The 18,234-nt window shown below is 66.5% G+C and overlaps 1 protein-coding gene across 1 annotated transcript in view; it reads right to left on the bottom strand.

Annotated features, from left to right (window-relative positions):
* LOC111145671 (notch 1) overlaps positions 1-18,234 on the bottom strand; it is a 42,938-nt gene that overhangs the window by 10,111 nt on the left and 14,593 nt on the right. Inside the window, exons 3-24 of the mRNA XM_022500757.1 lie at positions 14,495-14,757; positions 13,589-13,927; positions 11,489-11,611; positions 10,909-11,142; positions 10,425-10,580; positions 10,040-10,225; positions 9,782-9,895; positions 8,852-8,965; positions 8,488-8,721; positions 8,278-8,388; positions 7,653-7,845; positions 6,500-6,645; positions 6,295-6,408; positions 4,587-4,706; positions 4,147-4,299; positions 3,409-3,637; positions 2,621-2,822; positions 1,778-1,931; positions 1,505-1,689; positions 887-1,019; positions 317-574; positions 130-242 (exon numbers count right to left, since the gene is read on the bottom strand). Coding sequence (XP_022356465.1) covers positions 130-242; positions 317-574; positions 887-1,019; positions 1,505-1,689; positions 1,778-1,931; positions 2,621-2,822; positions 3,409-3,637; positions 4,147-4,299; positions 4,587-4,706; positions 6,295-6,408; positions 6,500-6,645; positions 7,653-7,845; positions 8,278-8,388; positions 8,488-8,721; positions 8,852-8,965; positions 9,782-9,895; positions 10,040-10,225; positions 10,425-10,580; positions 10,909-11,142; positions 11,489-11,611; positions 13,589-13,927; positions 14,495-14,757 — 3,874 coding nt within the window. The remainder of the gene's footprint in view (positions 1-129; positions 243-316; positions 575-886; positions 1,020-1,504; positions 1,690-1,777; positions 1,932-2,620; positions 2,823-3,408; positions 3,638-4,146; positions 4,300-4,586; positions 4,707-6,294; positions 6,409-6,499; positions 6,646-7,652; positions 7,846-8,277; positions 8,389-8,487; positions 8,722-8,851; positions 8,966-9,781; positions 9,896-10,039; positions 10,226-10,424; positions 10,581-10,908; positions 11,143-11,488; positions 11,612-13,588; positions 13,928-14,494; positions 14,758-18,234) is intronic.

The following is an 18,234-nucleotide window of genomic DNA, read 5'->3' as shown; positions in this document are numbered from 1 at the left end:
CCTGGGTCTGGGAGCCAGGAGGACGCAGCCCAGCTCCAGCCGCCCTTGTCCTCTGGCGCTCCCTGATCAATGGCAGCAAGGGGGCACTCTCCTGCCACCAAACACCAAGCAGCCCCACGCGGCACCTACCGCCGGGCACTTGCAGATGAACCCGCGGGCAGTGTTGGAGGCCACCGCGCAGGTGCCCCCATTCTGGCAGGGCCTGCCCTTGCAGCCGTTGATGACCGACTCACAGCGGCGTCCTGAAGAGGAGAGCGGGCATGAGGCACCGGCCGCGGACAGTCCAGCCTTTGCCCCACCCACCCACAGCACCCACCAGTGTGGCCGGCGCGGCACTCGCAGTAGAAGTCGTTGACGCGCTGCACACAGTTCTGGGTGCCACGGGCGTCGCAGGGGTTGGACAGGCACTCGTTCACGTCCCCCTCACAGCGCTCACCCACGAAGCCGGGTGGGCAGGTGCAGCTGTAGCCGCCCACCTGATCCACACAGGTGCCGTTGTTAAAGCACTTGGGGCCCCGGGAGATGGGGTCGATGGGGGGGCTGCAGTCATCCACGTTGACCTCACAGTGCATGCCTGTAGAAGCCCGGGCGCTGTCAGGGACCTGCGCTGGCCTCATGCTGGCCTAGCTCCGTCCCAAAGGCGCTCCCTCCAGCAGTCAGGATGGGACCACACAGAGGCTCAGGAGAAAGGACGCGCCCACAGGGCCTCCCCGCCCCACAGGCTGCCCTGTGCCAGTGGCCTGGTAGGCTCCGTCCCTCGGATCTTTCTCTGCTCAGCCCCACAAGGCAGAAGGGAAGCCGGGACTGGGTCTGGCATGCTTGTGGCCGGCGCCCGATGCGCCCATTTGGCCCTGGACCCCAGCCCTGGGGTGTGGCGAGTCCTTACCCTGTGTGCCCCGGGGACAGGAGCACTTGTAGGTGTTAGTGAGGTCGATGCAGGTGCCCCCGTTCCGGCACGGCTGGGACAGACACTCGTTGATCTCCTCGGAGCAGTTCACGCCATGGTACCCGGCCACACACTGCGGGGACACAGACGAGGGGTGGAGGCCCGCAGCTCAGTGGGGGACTGAGCTGTGGCCATCTGCACCCTGCGAGGGCTGACAGGGCCACACGGGCTACCTTCTTAACCAGTGAAGGCTTGATTCCCTCACACGTGGCCAACCCAGAGGAAGACCCCCACCCAGTGGATGCTGAGGAGGGTCAGAGCCTGGGCCAAAGCTTGTCTCGTGGAACAGGTGCCACCTCTCAGCAGGTGTCGGCTGAGGCCAGAGGGAAAGCTCTGGGGAAGAGGACACAGAGGGCGACTCTACGCCATATTTCCAAGTGGTCTTCCTCTTCCATGGATGCCTCTACCAGGCAGTCCTCCCTGATTGTCACAGCCCTCCCTTCCCATGACCATATCTGTCTGGTTTAGTCTTCCCTGCCGTGCTTGCTCGCAGCCTAGGGCCTGGCGCACAGTGGCCCCCGCAGCAGCATCCCCTGCCCCCGCAGGACGGGTGCCCACCTCACAGGAGTAGCCACCAGGGTAGTCGGTGCAGGTGGCCCCATTCTGGCAGGGGCTGGGTGAGCACTCGTCCACCTGGTCCTCGCAGTAGCTGCCCGTGTAGCCCGCCTGGCAGCGGCAATGGTGGGTGTTGCCCGCATCTACGCAGAGCCCCCCGTTTCGGCACAGGTGGGTGACGTTGATGTCTGGCGGGGAGGTGAAGAGCAGGGGCGTGAGCCGGGGTCGGCAGGCGGGGGACCCCCAGGGGGCACCAGGTCACCCGCAGCTGGTTACCTTGCCGCTGGGCGGCCACCTCACAGGACACGTTGGGCACGTCGCAGTAGAGGCCGGTCCAGCCGCTGTGGCACTCACACCGGTACAGGGCGCTGGTCTGCCAGCACTTGCCACCGTTCTTGCAGGGGGAGGAGTCGCACCAGCGCACGAGGCTCTGGGGGCGGCAGGGGGTGCCCGGACTCTCACTACCCCCCCAACCCCGCTTGGGCCCACCCACCTGTCGGTACCCAGCACACACCTGCCAGAGTACCCCATGGCTGGGGTGGGGGCTGGGAGCCCACCCTACAGACGCGGAAGCTGAGGCCCGGGGGCTGCCCCTCCCTCTGCTCAGGAGCCAGCTGGGCCGGGGTTGGGGCGGGGGGGGGGCGCTCTCTTTCTCTGGGCCCTCGGCTAATCCCGATTGGCCTTTCCTGAAGGAAGGTTCTTGGGAAGTAAACTAGTCTGTTGGGACTTTCTGTAACAAGTATCTGACGTGAAAATCTTCAATAAATGTACATCTTTAATACTTTTGTGTCTTTTCTATAAAAAAGCTGGTTTTTAGCTGTTTTCCTCCCCTTCTTGATCTCACTCCATAAATCTCTGCTCCTGACCTGAAAGCCCCAGCTCTGCACTTGCTTCCTCTAGGGACAGTGCGGCCTTGGGCCGGGCCCTGGGCTGGCAATCGGGGTCCCTGGGAGCCCTGTGACCATGACCACCCCTGCCCTCCTAGCCCTCTTGCTTTCCTTTGTGGCGCAGGGAGGCTGACGTGAGTGGGGCCCGCGGGGTGGCTGTGATGACACGCTGGGGGCCGGTGCCCCGCCTTGGCCACCACCTGCTGGGCCCCCCCACAGCCCACTCACTCACCTGGCAATTGAGGCCCGTGTAGCCCTGGGGACAGGTACACTTGTAGGTCCCGTAACTGTCCTGGCAGGTGCCCCCATGCAGGCAGGGCCGCGAGTCGCACTCGTTGACATCGTGCTGGCAGTAGCTGCCCGTGAAGCCCGGCGGACACAGGCAGGTGAAGGAGTTGATGCCGTCCACACAGGTGCCCCCATTGAAGCAGGAGCTGGAGGAGAGCAAGCAGCAGCGGGGAAGCATGAGCGCGGCTGTGGGAACCCGCCGGGCAGCTGCTCCCTGGACTCAGACAGTGGCGGCAGGGCCCTGACAGCCAGAGCAGGCGTGACATCGTGTGGCTGACCTCAGAGCCAGGGACCTCAGGCCCTCCTGCCACCCACTTCCGCTGCCTTCCTTACAAGCCGAGCTGAGAGCTTCATAACACAGGAATGTGCAGCTGAATGGAAACGCGCGGAAAAAAACAGAACCCGTGTGGCCACCACGAGAGGGCCGTGGTGGAAAAAAAGGACGAGATCACTGAGCGTGGAGTTCCCTGGCAGCCCAGGTAAAGAAGGAAACAAGGTGGGTCAGCGTTGGTGCTGTGGGACAGAGGAGGGCGCGTTAGCTCTTCCAGAGAAACTGCCAGGCCTCCTGGTTCTCCCGCTGGCCCTTTGAGGATCCAGGGGACCCTGTCTGACTGGATGGGCAGTGAGGGCTGGCCCAGGGACACCTGCTGGGTGCACGGGGCACTGCACCCGGCCCCCGGCCCGCCTCCGGGCCACCTCCACCCGAGGTCCAGGTCGCCCGGTGGCACTCGCCTCTCTGTGCAGTCGGGCGTGTTGTTCTCGCAGTGGATGCCGCTGAAGCCCGCGGGGCAAGTGCAGGTGTAGCTGTCCACGCAGTCTGTGCAGTTGGCCCCGTGGCGGCACGGGTTGCTGGCGCACTCGTTGATGTCCTCCTCGCAGAAGGGCCCCTGGAAGCCGGGCAGGCAACTGCAGAAAGCCGTGTTGACGCCGTCGGTGCAGGAGCCGCCATTGTGGCATGGGTCTAGGCAGGGACAGAAGGCAGGCCTGAGGGCGGCAGACACCGGCCGCGCTCCCTAACAGGCTCCCCAGCCCCAGGCTGTGGGGCGGGGACAGAACGCGCAGCCTGAAGGCTGACGGAGCCGGGCTCTCAACTCCCTGCTTGCTTGGCGGCTCCGGACAACACGCTTGGTTTCTCGGGTTGGCCGAGAGCCCTGCTCCTTGGTGGGTCACAACAAGGACCGATGAGGGCACGCCCGGTGGGGCCAGGCATGGCGCTGCAGGAGGAGCTCCCAGAACCCACCGCGAGGCACCGGCAGTCCGGCTCTGGAGGCTTCTGAGGCCACCCAGGACCACCCTCCTCAGTCCACGCGAGGCTACCCCTGGCACTTCCTGCGTGTGCCCTGGGCGTGCCCCCAGGTGCTGCCACACCCGTCCTCCCAGCAGACCCCAGCCCGCTCCCTGCCCCATGGCCACGCGAGAAGCTGCAGGTCCCAGAGCATCTTGGGGGGCCAGGCTGGCAGGGCCACTCACTTGGCCGGCAGTCGTCCACGTCCGTCTCGCAGGTGTGCCCTGTGAAGCCCGCACGGCAGTGGCAGCGGTAGCCGCCATCGGTGTTCTGGCAGGAGGCGCCGTTCCGGCACGGGCTCTTCACACACTCGTTAATGTCGACCTCGCAGGTCTGTCCTGGGGGGATGGGGGGTGCGGGTTCAGCACCCTGCCTCCAGGCCTCTCTCCCCTCCTCCCGGCAGCGGGACCTCCCGTGGCCCAGGACAGTCCTCCGGGGACATCCCAAGAAGGAAGGGCGCTCTGACTTGGGAGCCCCCGACCTTGGGCCGATGACAGAACTCAGGGCAGTGAGGCCCCATCCGGCCCGCGCCTGCTTCATGTGCCCCTGCTCCCTGCGGGCTCGGCCCTAGGCCTCTGGCCCCAGGGGCCACACCCAGGCCGGGCTGCAGGGCAGGAGGCCTCACCTTGCCAGCCCATGGGGCAGATGCAGGAGAAACTCTCATAGTCCTCAGACTCCTTGCACACGCCCCCGTTTCTGCAGGGGCCGGGAGCACACGGGGCCAGCACCACCTCACATGTGGCTCCTAAGGGGAAGGGGGACAAGGGCTGAGACCCAGGGAGCCCGGCCCAGTGGGTCCATGCCCCATGGTATCTCCCGATGACTGGCCCCATGGCAGGTGAACAGTGCTGCACTGGGACCCCCAGCAAGCTCCTGGCTGGGTCAGGACCCAAACGGGGCCCTGAAGACAAATCAGAGGGACGCCCTGCTCCAAAACGTCTCTGCAGTATATAGCCTGGGCGCCAACCCCTTGGGAGCAGACCGGCGGCCCCCCACCACATCACAGGGGCCCAGCCTGCTCACAGCCTCACCCCCTCTCTTGGTCTCCGGGAGGCCTGGGAGCATCTCCCAAGGGCTCTGTGCCACAGGCAGCCAGGGCCTGGTCCTGGAGGCCCTGGAGGCCCCCGAGCAGAGGCTGGACAGCAGGGGAGGAGCCCCAGTGACACAGGACCGCGGCACAGGGAAGGGAGTCTCGCTAGGAGTGTCACACTGGGGTGACTTTCCTCCCTGAGAGCCCAGCAGACAGCCTTCCTGTTTACAGCCACGGGGGTCGACTCCCGGGGAAGAAAGGAAGCACTATCTTCCCCATGGCCCATTATCTCCCCGGCCCGCTGGGTGATTTTCCAGAGCCTTTCTTTCTATCTGTTTCCACGGTGACCTAGGCAGGCAGGAAATTCGCCAGAGTTTCCGACAATTGTGCAGAGGGAAGCAGGAAGTGGGCAGACGGGAAGCGGGTCAGCACAGGCCAGCTCCTCCCCACCAGGCCTGCCAGCCTCTGATACTGCGTCCGAAAGGGACCCGTGTGTCCCCAGCAATGGGGCCCCTGGGCGGCTACCAGCCGGGAGCTTCCTCATCGAGGCAGGAGAGAAAATCCAGGTCCCCAGCCTCAATCAAAGAAAATACCATGCCGGCCACCAGCTACCCAATGTCGTGGGGCCGCCAGCACAGGCCCAGGCCCCCACCCCACCTGCCTGGCCCGACAGGATCACCTCCAGACCTCCAGGCTCAGCAGCAGCGCCCCCTGCCCACTCCCAGGGGGACCCAGTGGCGGGACCGGTTATGGACTTTTGTTCTGCAGCACTCTGTAAATCTCTTCCACAGAGGGGACCGTGTCCTGCGATCCTGTTGGCGAGGCCAACGGCGGACGCCAGGACACCCAGGGAAACGCCTCCCGCCTTTGCTGGTCCTCACAGAGGGCTCCTTGTTCCCCAGCACAAAGAAGGCCATCAAAGGGATCCCTCAAGCCTGGCCAGCAAGGTGGGGGGGTGGTGCAGTCTGGCCCCAGGGGCCCATGCAGTGTGGACACCGGGTCGAGGAGGCCAACAGCCCAGGCCCAGCTCCTAGCTCTGCTGCAGAGGACCCCAGCTCCTGGGTGGGCCGGCCGGCCGGCCGGCCGAACCAACAGTCTGGGACAGACTCCTATGACGACGCGTCCCCAGCTTTCCGTACCTCTGCAGTGAATCTGGCAAGGACCCCCGCAGGGGGAGGCCCAAGTGTGGCCAGGCCTGAGCCTCAAGGCAGGGCCAGAGGTGTGCAGGCCAGCCACTGGCCAGCTGCTGCGGTACCACGCCCCTCCCCCCACCCCGCGGCCGGCCCGCCCGCCCCGCCCGCACCTGTGTAGGGCAGCGGGCAGCTGCACTTGTAGCCAGCCACGTCATCGATGCACGAGCCCCGGTTCAGGCACGGGTTGGACGCACACTCGTTGACGTTGGTTTGGCAGTTGGGGCCTGGAGAGAGAGTGCCGACAGTCGGTACGCCCGTCACCGTGGCGGGACCATGGGTCGGCCCAGAGTCCCCCACCCGGCCCCGCTCACTCACCACTGAAGCCCTCGCGGCAGGTGCACACGTAGCCGCTGGTCATGTCCCTGCAGGAGCCACCGTTGGCACAGGGGTTGGACTCACACTCGTTGTCGTTCACGTCACAGTTGGCCCCACTCCACCCAGGGTCACAGTCACACTTGTACCTGTAGTGGGGACCACGGGGCGGTTCACGCATGCCCATGCTCCCGGCTCTAACACCATCCTACAGTCTGATGGCAGAGGTGCTGGTCCATGGTCCACTCTGACTGTCAGAGCCCCTTAAAGTGGGGGTAACAGAGCCCCTTAAAGTGGGGGTAACAGCACCCCAGGCCCGACACAGGGTTTCCACCACCTCTGGGACAGCACCTCATCCAGGAACATGGTCGGGCCCCCTGCCACTCAGCCAGCACATGGCCTTCAACACAGAGCAAGGGATCCCTGCCCACTCCACAGCCCCACCCCCACAGGGCAGTGTGGGGCATGCAGCAGGTGTCAGAGACCCAGCGAGCCCCCCTCACCCCCTGCCCTCGCACTGCTGACACCCCATGAGCAAGGTTCTCCCACACCAACCGGCTCCCCAGCTCTCAGGACGCCAGCCGGGTGTCCCACGACACGCCGCAGGAGATGGGCTCGGGCGCACACACGGCACCCGCATCAGACGCCCGTCCCATGGGCCAGGCGGTCACCCACCAACTGAGTGTCCCGAGACCCGGTCCGCGAGGCTAAGAGTGCACCAGGACGGCTCACAGAACTCGCAGGAAGAGTGTACTTGCTGGGGGAGTGGTCAGACAGAGTGAACCTCAGAAGCACCCCAGCGGGGGCACCAGGCCTCCCGCGGTCTAGGCGCCACCCTCCCAACAGCTCCATGCGCCCTCTGCCCGGAAGCTCTCCCGACCCCTGGTGATTCGAGCGCACCAGCTTCCATCTCTGGCCTCGGGGCTTCACTCCACCTCCAGCCCCTCCCCTTTGCTGGGAGGTCACGCAGCTCACGCCCCAGGCCCCCGTCTTTGGGTGACCTCAGCCACCTCACGAATGTGAACTCAATGCAGTTTGGGAGCTGCCAGCAGCCGGGACAAGAACGGGACAGATGAGCACGTCACACGTGCTCTGGGTCAACTCTGACCTGCACCGACAGCTCTGCCCCCCGACAGCGCCCCCGCCCCGTGCCTACCCGTTGAGGCTGTCACGGCAGGCCCCGTGGACGCAGGGGTTGCTGCTGCACTCGTTGACCTCGGACAGGCAGGTGGGGCCGTGGTAGCCCTCGGCGCAGCGGCACGTGAAGCTGTTGATTCCGTCCTCACAGGTGCCCCCGTGGTGGCACGGGCTGCTTGCGCAGTCATCGATGTTCACGTTGCACATGCTCCCTGTGGGCGGGCAGGGCTCAGACACGCACGCTCCAGGGGCCCCGAGCTCCCCCGGCAAGAGGAGGCGCCTCAGTGAGCAAGCCCTGGTTCCCCTCTGCTGACCTGGGGATGCCATGCAACCCCCTCCCTGGGTCCACAGGGGCTTCGGCGTGAGCGCAGGGTCCCTGGGGACAGGGCCCGCATCATCCCAACTGCCCCACCGCGCTGCCCGGGCTGCGGCAGATGCAGGACATGCGCGTAGGCGTCTGGCTCTGACCAGGGACCAGAGGCCCGAGGGTGCCCATCCCGGCGCTACTCAGAGCCCCAGGCTTCCCGCACTCTCCGCCACACGACCGTGGCAGGCAGTCCGGGAGCTGGGCCTGGGAGGTGGCCCGCAGCACCCTGTCCTCGGCAGCCCCCGACCTCGCCCGCCTGGGGCCCTGCGCCGCTCACCTGTGTAGCCGGGCTCACACGCGCACTCGTAGCCGTCGATCTTGTCCAGGCACGTGCCCGAGTCGCAGGGGCTGCTGGCGCAGTCGTCCAGGTTTGTCTCGCAGTTGGGTCCTGGTGGCGGGCAGAGCAGCGGTCAAGCCCGGGTGCCCGCCCCCACGCCCCCCAGCCCTGCGCCCCTGTGCTCCCTACCCCCGGCCCCCCGCCAGGCACCTGTGGTCCCCTTGAGGCAGGCGCAGAGGTAGGCGTTGTCCCGGTCCTGGCAGGTGCCGCCGTGGCGGCAAGGCTGGCTGTGGCACTCGTTGATGTTGCTCTCACAGTGGTGGCCCGTGTAGCCCGGCCGGCACAGACAGGTGAAGGTGGCCACCCCATCCTTGCACACCCCGTAGTGGCACGGGTCCGGGTCACACTCATCAATGTCCACCTCACAGTGCGGCCCTGTGTAGCCTGAGGGGCAGGGCCCGGAGCGTCAGGGCGGCTGCTCCCGGAAGGCCGCCAGCTGGGTCTGGCCCTCCTGTGCCTTTCCCCATGGGAGACCCTCCCCTCACCCCCGTCCCCGCACCCCCCATGCCCCCACCTTCCGTGCACACGCAGGTGTAGGTGCTGGGCCCGTCCAGGCACTTGGCGCCGTTCTCACAGGGCGTGCTTGCGCACTCGTCCACGTCATACTGACACAGGTGTCCGGTGAAGCCTGTGGCCAGGGGAGGGGCTGCTGTCACTGCTGCCAGAGGCGGTGGTGCCGGGGGCCCCTGCTGAGCCCCAGCTGGACCGGAGCGGGGAGCTCCTGTGATGGGCTCCCCAGAGCCTGCTGCAGCCAAGCCCGGGCTTGGGACACCTCCCAGTCTCTCTTCTTGTCCCTTTCAGCTCCTGCTCCTCCAAGGGGGCCCTTGCCCAGCTGAGCTCAGCTGCCGTGTCCTCAGCCGCGTCCGGCTGTGAAGGAGGTGCCCAGGGTTTGGGATGGCTGATTTATACCCTGCAGGCCCAGGCTCTGACCTGCTAACGCTTCCTGGGGCCCTGCACCCCTAGGCTTACAGACCCCTCCCTCCCTGAGCCCCTCAGACGCTCCTGACGGTCACGTCCATGACGGGTCATTCCCACTGCTGGGAGTGCAGGCCAGGCCGACTCCCTCCCAGCTGTGAGCCCTCCGAGAGCCAGGCTGGCCCCTCTTCCCCACCCATGCCCCTAAGAGGTCCAGGGAGTACACTGCTCTCCCAGGGTGCTCTTGGCCCCAGGGAACCCTGGCAGCAAGGAGGATTTCTGGGTCCTGGGCTCCTCTCATGCCCCCAGCAAGGTGAGGGGCCAGCAGCCCCTGCCCAGCCTGGCCTAGTCATTCCTAAGATGAATTCCTTGTCCCCCAGCCCCGGGGGCAGCTGTGCGGCACCCCCTCAGGGCATTAGGGAGACGCTCCTACAGGATGAAGCCGAGGAACCGCCCCCCCAGCAGAGTGTTGGGGTTCCCGGCCCAGAGTGTGGGGTTCAGCAGCAGCCCTGCAGGGGGCAGGCCTCACCTGTGGGGCACTCGCACAGAAACTCGTTGATTTTGTCCAGGCAGTGGCCGTTCTGGAGACAGGGGCTGCTGGCACACTCGTCCGTGTTGATCTCACAGTGCACGCCCTCGTAGCCTGGGGTGGGGGACGGTGAGGGGGTTCAGGGGCCCGTGAGCAGCCTGGGCCCAGATGATGTGGCGCCAGCTCCCGCTGCCCGCAGAGCCCGCAGCCCGGCACCCCAGGGCCCGCCCCGCCAGCCCGGAGGCTGGCCCCTCGTACCAGGCATGCAGATGCACTGGAACTCCCCAATCTGGTCCAGGCAGGTAGCGTCATTCTGACACGGGTTTGAGATGCACTCGTTGACGTCGATCTCGCAGCGGGGGCCGGTGTAGCCCTGCAGACACTGGCACTCGAAGGAGCCCAGTGTGTTGATGCACTTGCCCGCGTGCTCACAGGGGTTGGCGCCTGGTGGGGGGTGGGGGGGCGTGCAGCTCCGGTGAGAGTCTGCTTCAGGCACCCCAGCCTCTGGACCGTGCGGGGACAGGCCTGCCTCCCCCATCAGACTGGCAGTCCTCCAAGCGATGGCTCCCCCATCAGGTTGGAAACACTGGTCCAGCAGCCCCCCTTGGCCGTGCCCCCCGCAGCATCCCTTGCCCTGACGCACCCAGCGAGCACTCGTCCACGTCCTGACTGCAGGCTGGCCCCGTGTACCCCGAGGGGCAGGTGCAGATGGCCTTGCCGTTCACAGGGTTGGTGTCACAGTTGGAGCCCTCGTTGCAAGGGTTGCTGATGCACGCATCGTTCAAGTGGCAGAGCAGACCTGGCGGGGCGGCAGTGGTCAGTCAGGCAACCCCCGCCTGGGGATGACCGGCCTCCCGGCCACACTACCGAGCGGCCCCATCAGGCTCACGACACCCAGGTCATGCCGGGAGGTTCGTCACCAGCAGGCCTGCCCCAGCGCGCCCCAGCCCTCTTCCCTCTAGAAAGGCCCCTCTCGCGCCATCTCTGAGGACTCCGGGAGCTGCCATCTGCGTGTCCCAGGGACGATGTGCCTGCCAGGCGCGGCCGGGGGAGCCGCCGAGTCAGCGGTGCCCTCCCCCTGCCGCCCACCACCCCGGACAGCCCCGCTCCTGCAGCCTGGCGCTCACCCGTGCGGCCGTGGGGACACTCGCAGTAGAAAGAGGCCACGCGGTCGTGGCAGGTAGCGCCGTGGAAGCAGGCAGCACTGGCGCAGTCGTCGATGTTCTCGCTGCAGTCCTCGCCTGTCCAGCCGTTGACGCACACGCAGGCGTAGCCGCCGTGGCTGTTGTGGCACGTCCCGCCATTCTGGCAGGCGTTTGGCATCAGCTGGCACTCATCCACGTCCTCGGTGCAGTACTGACCTGCGGGGCCGAGGCCGTCGGCTCGGGCGAACGCCGCCAGGGCCCTGGGCCGCCTCCGCCGCAAAGCCTTCCACCCACCAGCAGCCCAAGCCGCTGCCCTACCGTGGGCACGGGGCTCGGGGGCCACGCTTGTGTGCCACCCGCTGGATGTGAGCCCCAAATGCGGCCCGGACCCAGGGAGCCCAGCTGCAGCAAGGGCCTGCCCAGGGCCAGGCTGCGGAGGGCCCACGCCAGGCAGCCGAGGTCGCGTGGGTGTGGCCACGGGGGCAGGGACCTCAGATGCTGGTGGCGGGCCAGGGCTGCCCCAGGCCACGCCGTCCCTGCGCGCCAGACCGGGCGGCCGCACCTGTCCACTCCGGGGGGCAGCGGCAGTTGTAGGTGTTCACGCCGTCCACACAGGCCCCTCCGTTCTTGCAGTTGTTTCCAGGACAGTCGTCCACGTTCTCCTCACAGTTCTGGCCGGTGAAGCCTGCGGCGGAGGGAGCCGGGGGCCCGGTCAGGCCCAGCCCGCAGCTCCAGCGTCCTCCTGGCTGGACCCACTGCACCCATGGGCGGGGTGCTGCCCCTCTGTGGCCTGCCGTCGGCCTGCCCTGGTATGCCCGCTGCCTTGGGGCCTTTGGGGTCCAGGCCTTGTCCCCTATTCTCTGTGGGACCAGGCCCTACGTTCCAGCGCCCAGCGGTGACACGCTCCTCTCTGAGCAATCATTTGGCCCAGGGCCTGTTGAACAGATGGGGACTGGAGAATGCGGGACTCTGGAGGCTCACTTGGAAACAGCCTCATATAGTAGAGTTCCCTGTGGCTGCCTCCAAGCCAGGCACCATGTGGGGGTCCCCAGGGCGCCCCATGGGGGTGCAGCACATGCCCTGTCTTAGGGAACTGCCCTGGGGCTGGGGAGGGTTCTAGGCAGGGGACCCACACATGGCCCTCAGCTTCCCAGGAACAGAGGTGTGGCTCCCTCAGCTGGGGCCAACCTCTGCCTCACGGCCTCCCCGCCGGTCAGCTACTAACCCGCTCAACCCCCACTCACTCAATCATCAACCAAGAAAGGTGAGCTGGCAACAGCCCAAACCTACAGCCGCTTACTAATTAATGCCCCTCCTGGGGTGCCTTTGAACCCCTCTCTTGCCATTGGAGCAGCCGTCTCCTCCCTTGGGGCCCCCCACCCCACCAGTGCTGTGGGGGCCAAAGCAAAAGGCCGGAAAGAGCCAAGGTGCTAAGTGGGTAGCATTCTGGAGGACGCTCCCTCCAAGTGGGAGCCCAAAGCCCGGGCTGTGGCTCCCACATGTGCTGGAGCGGGCCTTGACCATGGCTTCCCCCATCCCTTGGACAACCTTCGGGCACGGGGTATCCTCTGGTGGGTCCTCCAGCCCTCACTGTGGCCCTGGGAAGGCAGGCTCCTTGTGAGCCACGTGGCTGGATGGGAGGTCCCAGGCCCGAGCTCACCGGGCCAGCAAAAAGGCAACCGAACCCAGAACCCAGGGGTGGGCCTGGCAAGTGGGCTTAGTTCTCAGCCCGCCTGGGCGATCCAAACAGCCAGCAGCACTGGAGCGGTCAGGTAGGAAGGGGAACACCCAGCGCTACCCAGGAAATGCACACGCCCGGCGTCTGCACGCAAAGGCGGCTGATGCGGTAACAAGGCCCAGGGCTTTGCGGCCAGCAGGCAGGCGGACACTTCCCCTTTGCTGGGGCAGGGGCGTATGGCAGTGGGGCAGCCCTCCCAGTAACCCCAGGTCAGCTAGGCCCTGTACACCCAGCAGCCAAACCCCACGACCCCACCGTCTCGGCTCCTGCTCCTCCCCTGCCCCAGGCCCAGGTAAGTGCCGGCCGTGCAGCCCACAGACTGAGAGGTTTGCAAGCTTCCCGTCAGTAGTTTTTAGGTCGGCAGCAGGAAAACTGACTCAGAAACTACGGTGCAAAGACCAGCCCATGCAGCAGGGCCAGTGGAACTACCGGGGGCCAGCCGTAGGTGGCCGCCCCTCACGGTCCCCCATACCCACAGGAGACATGTCCCAGTGAAACGGGAGGCAGGCTGTGGTGGGCTTCACCACTGGCACATGGTTTCCAGGGAATTCAAGAAGAGGGGGCTCGTGCCCAACCCAGGAGTTCCAGAGCAGGGCAAAGAGCCAGGGGCCATGAGTGCAGGGGTGCCTGGGGGGCAGAGGGAACCCCTGTCTAGCTCGATTCACCCAGGGCTGCATCTCACTGATGAGCCTGTCCTGGGGGCTGCAGGGACCCTGGGTCCCTACCGAAGGGGGCAGGGGAACAAGTGTTAGGGGGTCACAGCAGACCCCCCCAGAGCGCAGAGTGATGACCAGGGACTGGGGTGACACCTAGACCCCATGCAGTCCACCTCCTGACTGGTAACCCTTCCAGACCCTTCCCTGCCTCAACACTGGACACCCCATTCCTGCACCCCTGGGGCCCCCTCGGCCGACGGGACGGTACCTGGCAGGCAGGCGCACTCGTGGGTGGTGTCCCCCGTGGGGCGGCAGGTGCCCCCATTCTGGCAGGGGGAGGGGCTGCAGGGCACATAGGGGAGCTCGCAGTGGGGGCCGGTGTGGGTGGCGCGGCAGGTGCAGCGGTAGGAGCCGACCTCGTTGTGGCAGGTGCCCCCGTTCTGGCAAAGCCTGGGGTTCTGGCTGCACTCATTCACGTCCTGCCGGCAGGTGGGGCCGTGGAAGCCGGGCGGGCAGCCACAGATGTACGAGGCCTCGAAGGGCAGGCACTGGCCGCCGTTGGCACAGGGGTTGGAGGCACATGGGTCGGCCTGCTGGCACGTCTTCCCTGGTGGGCGAGGGGCAGCGAGCGGGTCACACGGGCTTCCGGCTGGCTGCGCCCAGAGCCTCCTCCGGGCCCCGGGGGTGGCTTCCGGGCACCATGGAGGAGCCCACCCCGCACAGACCTAAAGCGGCATTTCTTTAGTCCCCAGGACCCGACAGCAGGACGTGGCCATCTTCCTGTGGATAGGGACTGAGGTGCTCGGGACGCATGGCTGGTGGGGGGAGGCAACCTCGAGACCTGAGCCGGTCTGTCCCCTCCAGGGCCCGGTGCGGCGTCAGAGCTCCTCACTGACAGCTGGCCCGCCCCCGAGCTCAAGACCAGACGGAGGAGCCCCGTCCTCATGGAGGTGAGGAGGAGCGGGGGCCCCAGAGCAGCGGAAACCAATTTCAGGGCTGGAAAGGGGCATGCAGACTCTAGGGAAGGGGTCACCAACCCCAACGAACTAAAAAGAGCCCTAGAGCCTCTCCCTGCCACGCCGGTGGGCTCAGCCTCGGCCCTGCGCGTCCCAGCACGTGGGCAGCCGGGGCAGGGCCAGGGCCAGGGGTCTTCAGGGCCGCCGCCCGCTCTCACCTGACCAGCCCGGGGGGCAGCGACACTTGTACTCGGCGAGCGTGAGCAGGTCACAGGTGCCCCCATTGCGGCAGGGGGTAGACAGGCAGGCATTGTCTCGGGGTGTCAGGCAGAGGGGCCCGGAGAAGCCCAGGCGGCAGGTGCAGGCGTAGTCCACCAGACCCCCACGGTCCACAGCGTGGCACGTCCCAGCGTTCTTGCAGGGGGCGCTAAGGCAGGGGTTGGGTGCCTGGCACCGCTGGCCCGCGAAGGCCCCGCTGCAGCTGTGGGGGACACACCAGGGCGGTTACTCATGCCCGCGCCCCGGCCCCCCACCCTGGCCTGGCCCCCGCTCCCCACCCTGGCGTCGGCAGGGCCCGCAGCTCGTGTGGCCGGGCGCGGGCTGGGGGCTCCTCCGGGCTGCTGGAAGGTTCTGGGACCAGACACGGGAGGTAGTTGCACAAGACCACAGATGTGCCAACCACCTCCGAACTAGACGCTTTAAAGTGGTTAACTTCACATTCAGTGAATTCCATCTCAATAAAAAAAAACGATCATGTTAATTGGGGCAACGGGCTGGAGAGCAGAATGCACAGTGGGCACAGCCTGGGTTTCAAAACCCGCGCGGGCATCTGCGTGAGCAGCTGAGCAAGCAGGCAGAGGGGGCAACGCGGCCGGTGCCAGCTGTGCCCCAGGAAGGAGCGCTCTGCAGCTCCCCTGCTGGGGGCTTGCCCGCTTCTCCCTGCTAGCTCTCCTGCAACCAGCGAGCCTTATTTGGGTAATAAAAGGGTTCATGGATCGCCAGCACACAGAGGCCCGAGATGTGGAAGACTGCTCCCCGTTTCCTTTCTGAGGTGGAGTTCCCTCTGCTGGGGGCTCTTAGCTGACAGGAACACCGCTGGGACACAATCGGTGCCCCAACCCCACCCCCTAATCCCCCACGCCCAGCGCCCAGACACGGTTTCCCCCTTTGGGATCAAGTCTTCACAATGTCCAGGTGACATCAGCCGCAAAAAAATACACCCATTTCACGGCAACAGAAATCAAGGTGCCCAGAAGTGCATCCTTCCCGAGCTCTCGGTGAGCCAGCCCAGGGCTGGGGAGCAGTGGGTGAAGGCCAGCACGTCGGCCAGCTCCGTGCCCTGCCCCAGAACCCGCTGCTCAGGCTCCATTGGGAGCGGACAAACTGGGAAGGGGGCGTATCACAGGTTCTTTGCAGGGATGGGGCTCTGCACAGACCACCCCCATCCCAGAGCACCTTGGACACCTGTTGGCCCAGTTTCTGGTGCCTGGGCCTCACATGGGCCATTGAGGTCACCCTGTGGCCTCGCACTCAAGGGGAAGTGCAGTGAGGCCCTGGGACCAGCCAGGCATCGTTCTTCCCAGGGGCGCAGGCTGCGAGGCGTAACAGGGCCCTGGACTGCCTCAGGCCCACGGTGGCCTGGGAAGGCCAGTGGGATGCCACACCCACAGCTCCAGGCACCGGGTTGGCAGACCCTCCGCCCCCTGGCAGAGAAGCGGGGGTGGGCGGGGAAGCTCAGGCCCCCGGATGAAGAGGGGGCTCTCCTGAGCACGGAAACACCCCATCTGCCAGAGCCCCGCCAAGAAGGGGCTGCCCCCGGCCCTGGCATCGAAGCGACAGCCACGGCCGTCCCTTGGGGACACCACCCTCAGCAGGAGGCAGCCTGCCGGTCCTCACTGCCTCCCCCCAGCCTGCCCCAGGGGCTAGAGCCAGAGCCACATGGGCGGGGTGGCAGTTTGGGGAGCCAGGGTCTCAGGGTCTCCACATCTCTCAGCAATGAGCTGTCCCCTGTCTGTCCCCAAGGCCTGGGCTGCATCTGTCTCCCTGCAGGTTTTTATCTGTGGCGGCCACTTGGGGAAGGCAACAAGGACAACACAAAATGGCCACCCTAGCCCACCGTCTGTTGTCAGAAGCCAACAGTCCCAAGCCAGCTGGCCTCAGGAAAACCAGTCGCCCTTTGTGGGGGGCAGGGAGGTATCAGGACGGAGCCAGGCTCCTGCCTAGCCCGCTGAGGAAGCAGGCTATGGGGCTGGCGGCTCTGGCACGGCGCCCCCCACACACCACCACACTCCAGGACTCTGGGGAGTTACTGACCGTCTACTCCTGGCCTGAGCGGTACTGGGAGCCGGGAGAGGAGCAACGGGGGATGGGTGTAGGGGGACAGGCAGCACCTCCCCCAACCTATCAATGCCCTCCATTGTCAGGCAGGAGCTGGCCACTGCTCCCGCTGGGAGAAAAGGCTCTTTTTTCTCTCCCAGCCACGGATGGGGCAGGCGGGCGGTGGGTGCTGGGTGGAGGACGCTGGGCCATTAGACCAGGGTGGGAGCCTACCTTGACCACACCTCCCCCTCTCGGAGCCCTACTGGTTTGAAGGGAGGGAAGCCTTCAGGGTCCCCGAGGGGGTATCCCTGGGTCCCCCCACCACTAGACGGATTCCTAACTTGTTGGGATGCTGGGCATCCCCAGATGGACCAGAAGGCTCATCCCTAAACCCTCCAGCAGTGGGACAGAGCCCCTGTGAACAGCCCCCCTGCTCCGGCTCAGGAGGGGGACTCTGGTGGCAAGACCGTAGGACAATCCACCGGGATGGGTGGCATCCTCGCCAATGAGGCCAGCGGGGGAAAGTACGCCAAGACATCAGGCGTCGGTAGCGTGGACAAAGGCTGGCCGGGGAGCAGGTGCGCCTGTGGCCGGGGACGCGGACGGCAGCTGCTCCCAGCTGGGCGCCAACCAGGGCGGGCGGGGCAGGGGCCAGGGAGGCTCCTCTGTGGGGGGAAAGCGGCAGCTGAGAAGGCCCATTGTCTTCCCTAGTCCTGCCCAGGCCAGGCAGACACTACCGTGAAGGCATGCTGTCCAGCCTGGCTGGCTCCTGGGCTGGGCCTGGACGTGGCCGCCATCCGCCACCAGCACCCCAGGATGGCCAGGCCCACGAGGGAAGGGGGGGGTCCCTGCAGACTGGACAAGAGGCAGATGCTTTGTGGGGCCGTGTCGGGTATGACCTATAACCGGGGCTCAGCCAGGAGCCTGAGCCAAGGGGAAGTCCTGAGCCAGACACAGGGTCTGGGATGGCAGGTGCTTGGGTTAGCTTTGGGCCAGTCCTGGAGGCCACCCTTTCCCCACTGTGCCTGTCCCCCCTCCAGCCCCCGACCCTCCCCTCTGCCCCTGTGTACACCTCTCTCCCCACCCGCCACAGCACGGGAGCTGCCCGGGGATGGACACCTGTGGGCCCCTCTGCCCACAGCCCCCAGACTTCCCAGAGGCGGCTGGGGGGACCAGGAGGCCGGTCTGTCCTCCGTGCCGGTCCTGGAGGGCTGCTCTAAGTAAGTGCCTGGTGGGAAGGGGCCCCGGCCTGGCCAGGGGAACAGCACCCGACAGCGGCCAGCCTAGAGCGGGCCCGGGGGGGGCCTCAAGTGACCCGAATGAAGCCTCCTGCGGGCAGGTCCGCATATCCTCCCGTCCGGGCAGGGTGATGAGCCCAGGGCAGGCGGGGGGAGCCTCCTGCAGACCAGACAGGGACAGCGGCTCCCTCCTGGAGGCCACCCAGCATCTGCCCCCCACCTGCCCTTTCTCCCGTCCTCTGAGCTGCCCAGCCGCCCGTCAGGCCGACCCACGCCGGCCGTGGCAGGTGAGGGACAGGTGGGCTGGGGGCTCCAGGGGAAGGCCACGGAGGGGGCCGAGACGGGCCAGGCTTCCGGCAGACACCCTGGCCCACGGAGGACCGCCAAATGGCTGCTGGGCC

Source organism: Enhydra lutris, unplaced genomic scaffold, assembly GCF_002288905.1.
Source record: "Enhydra lutris kenyoni isolate GAN:26980312 unplaced genomic scaffold, ASM228890v2 scaffoldscaffold13, whole genome shotgun sequence".
NCBI classification, from domain to species: domain Eukaryota; kingdom Metazoa; phylum Chordata; class Mammalia; order Carnivora; family Mustelidae; genus Enhydra; species Enhydra lutris.
This window is presented reverse-complemented; position numbering and strand designations above follow the sequence as displayed.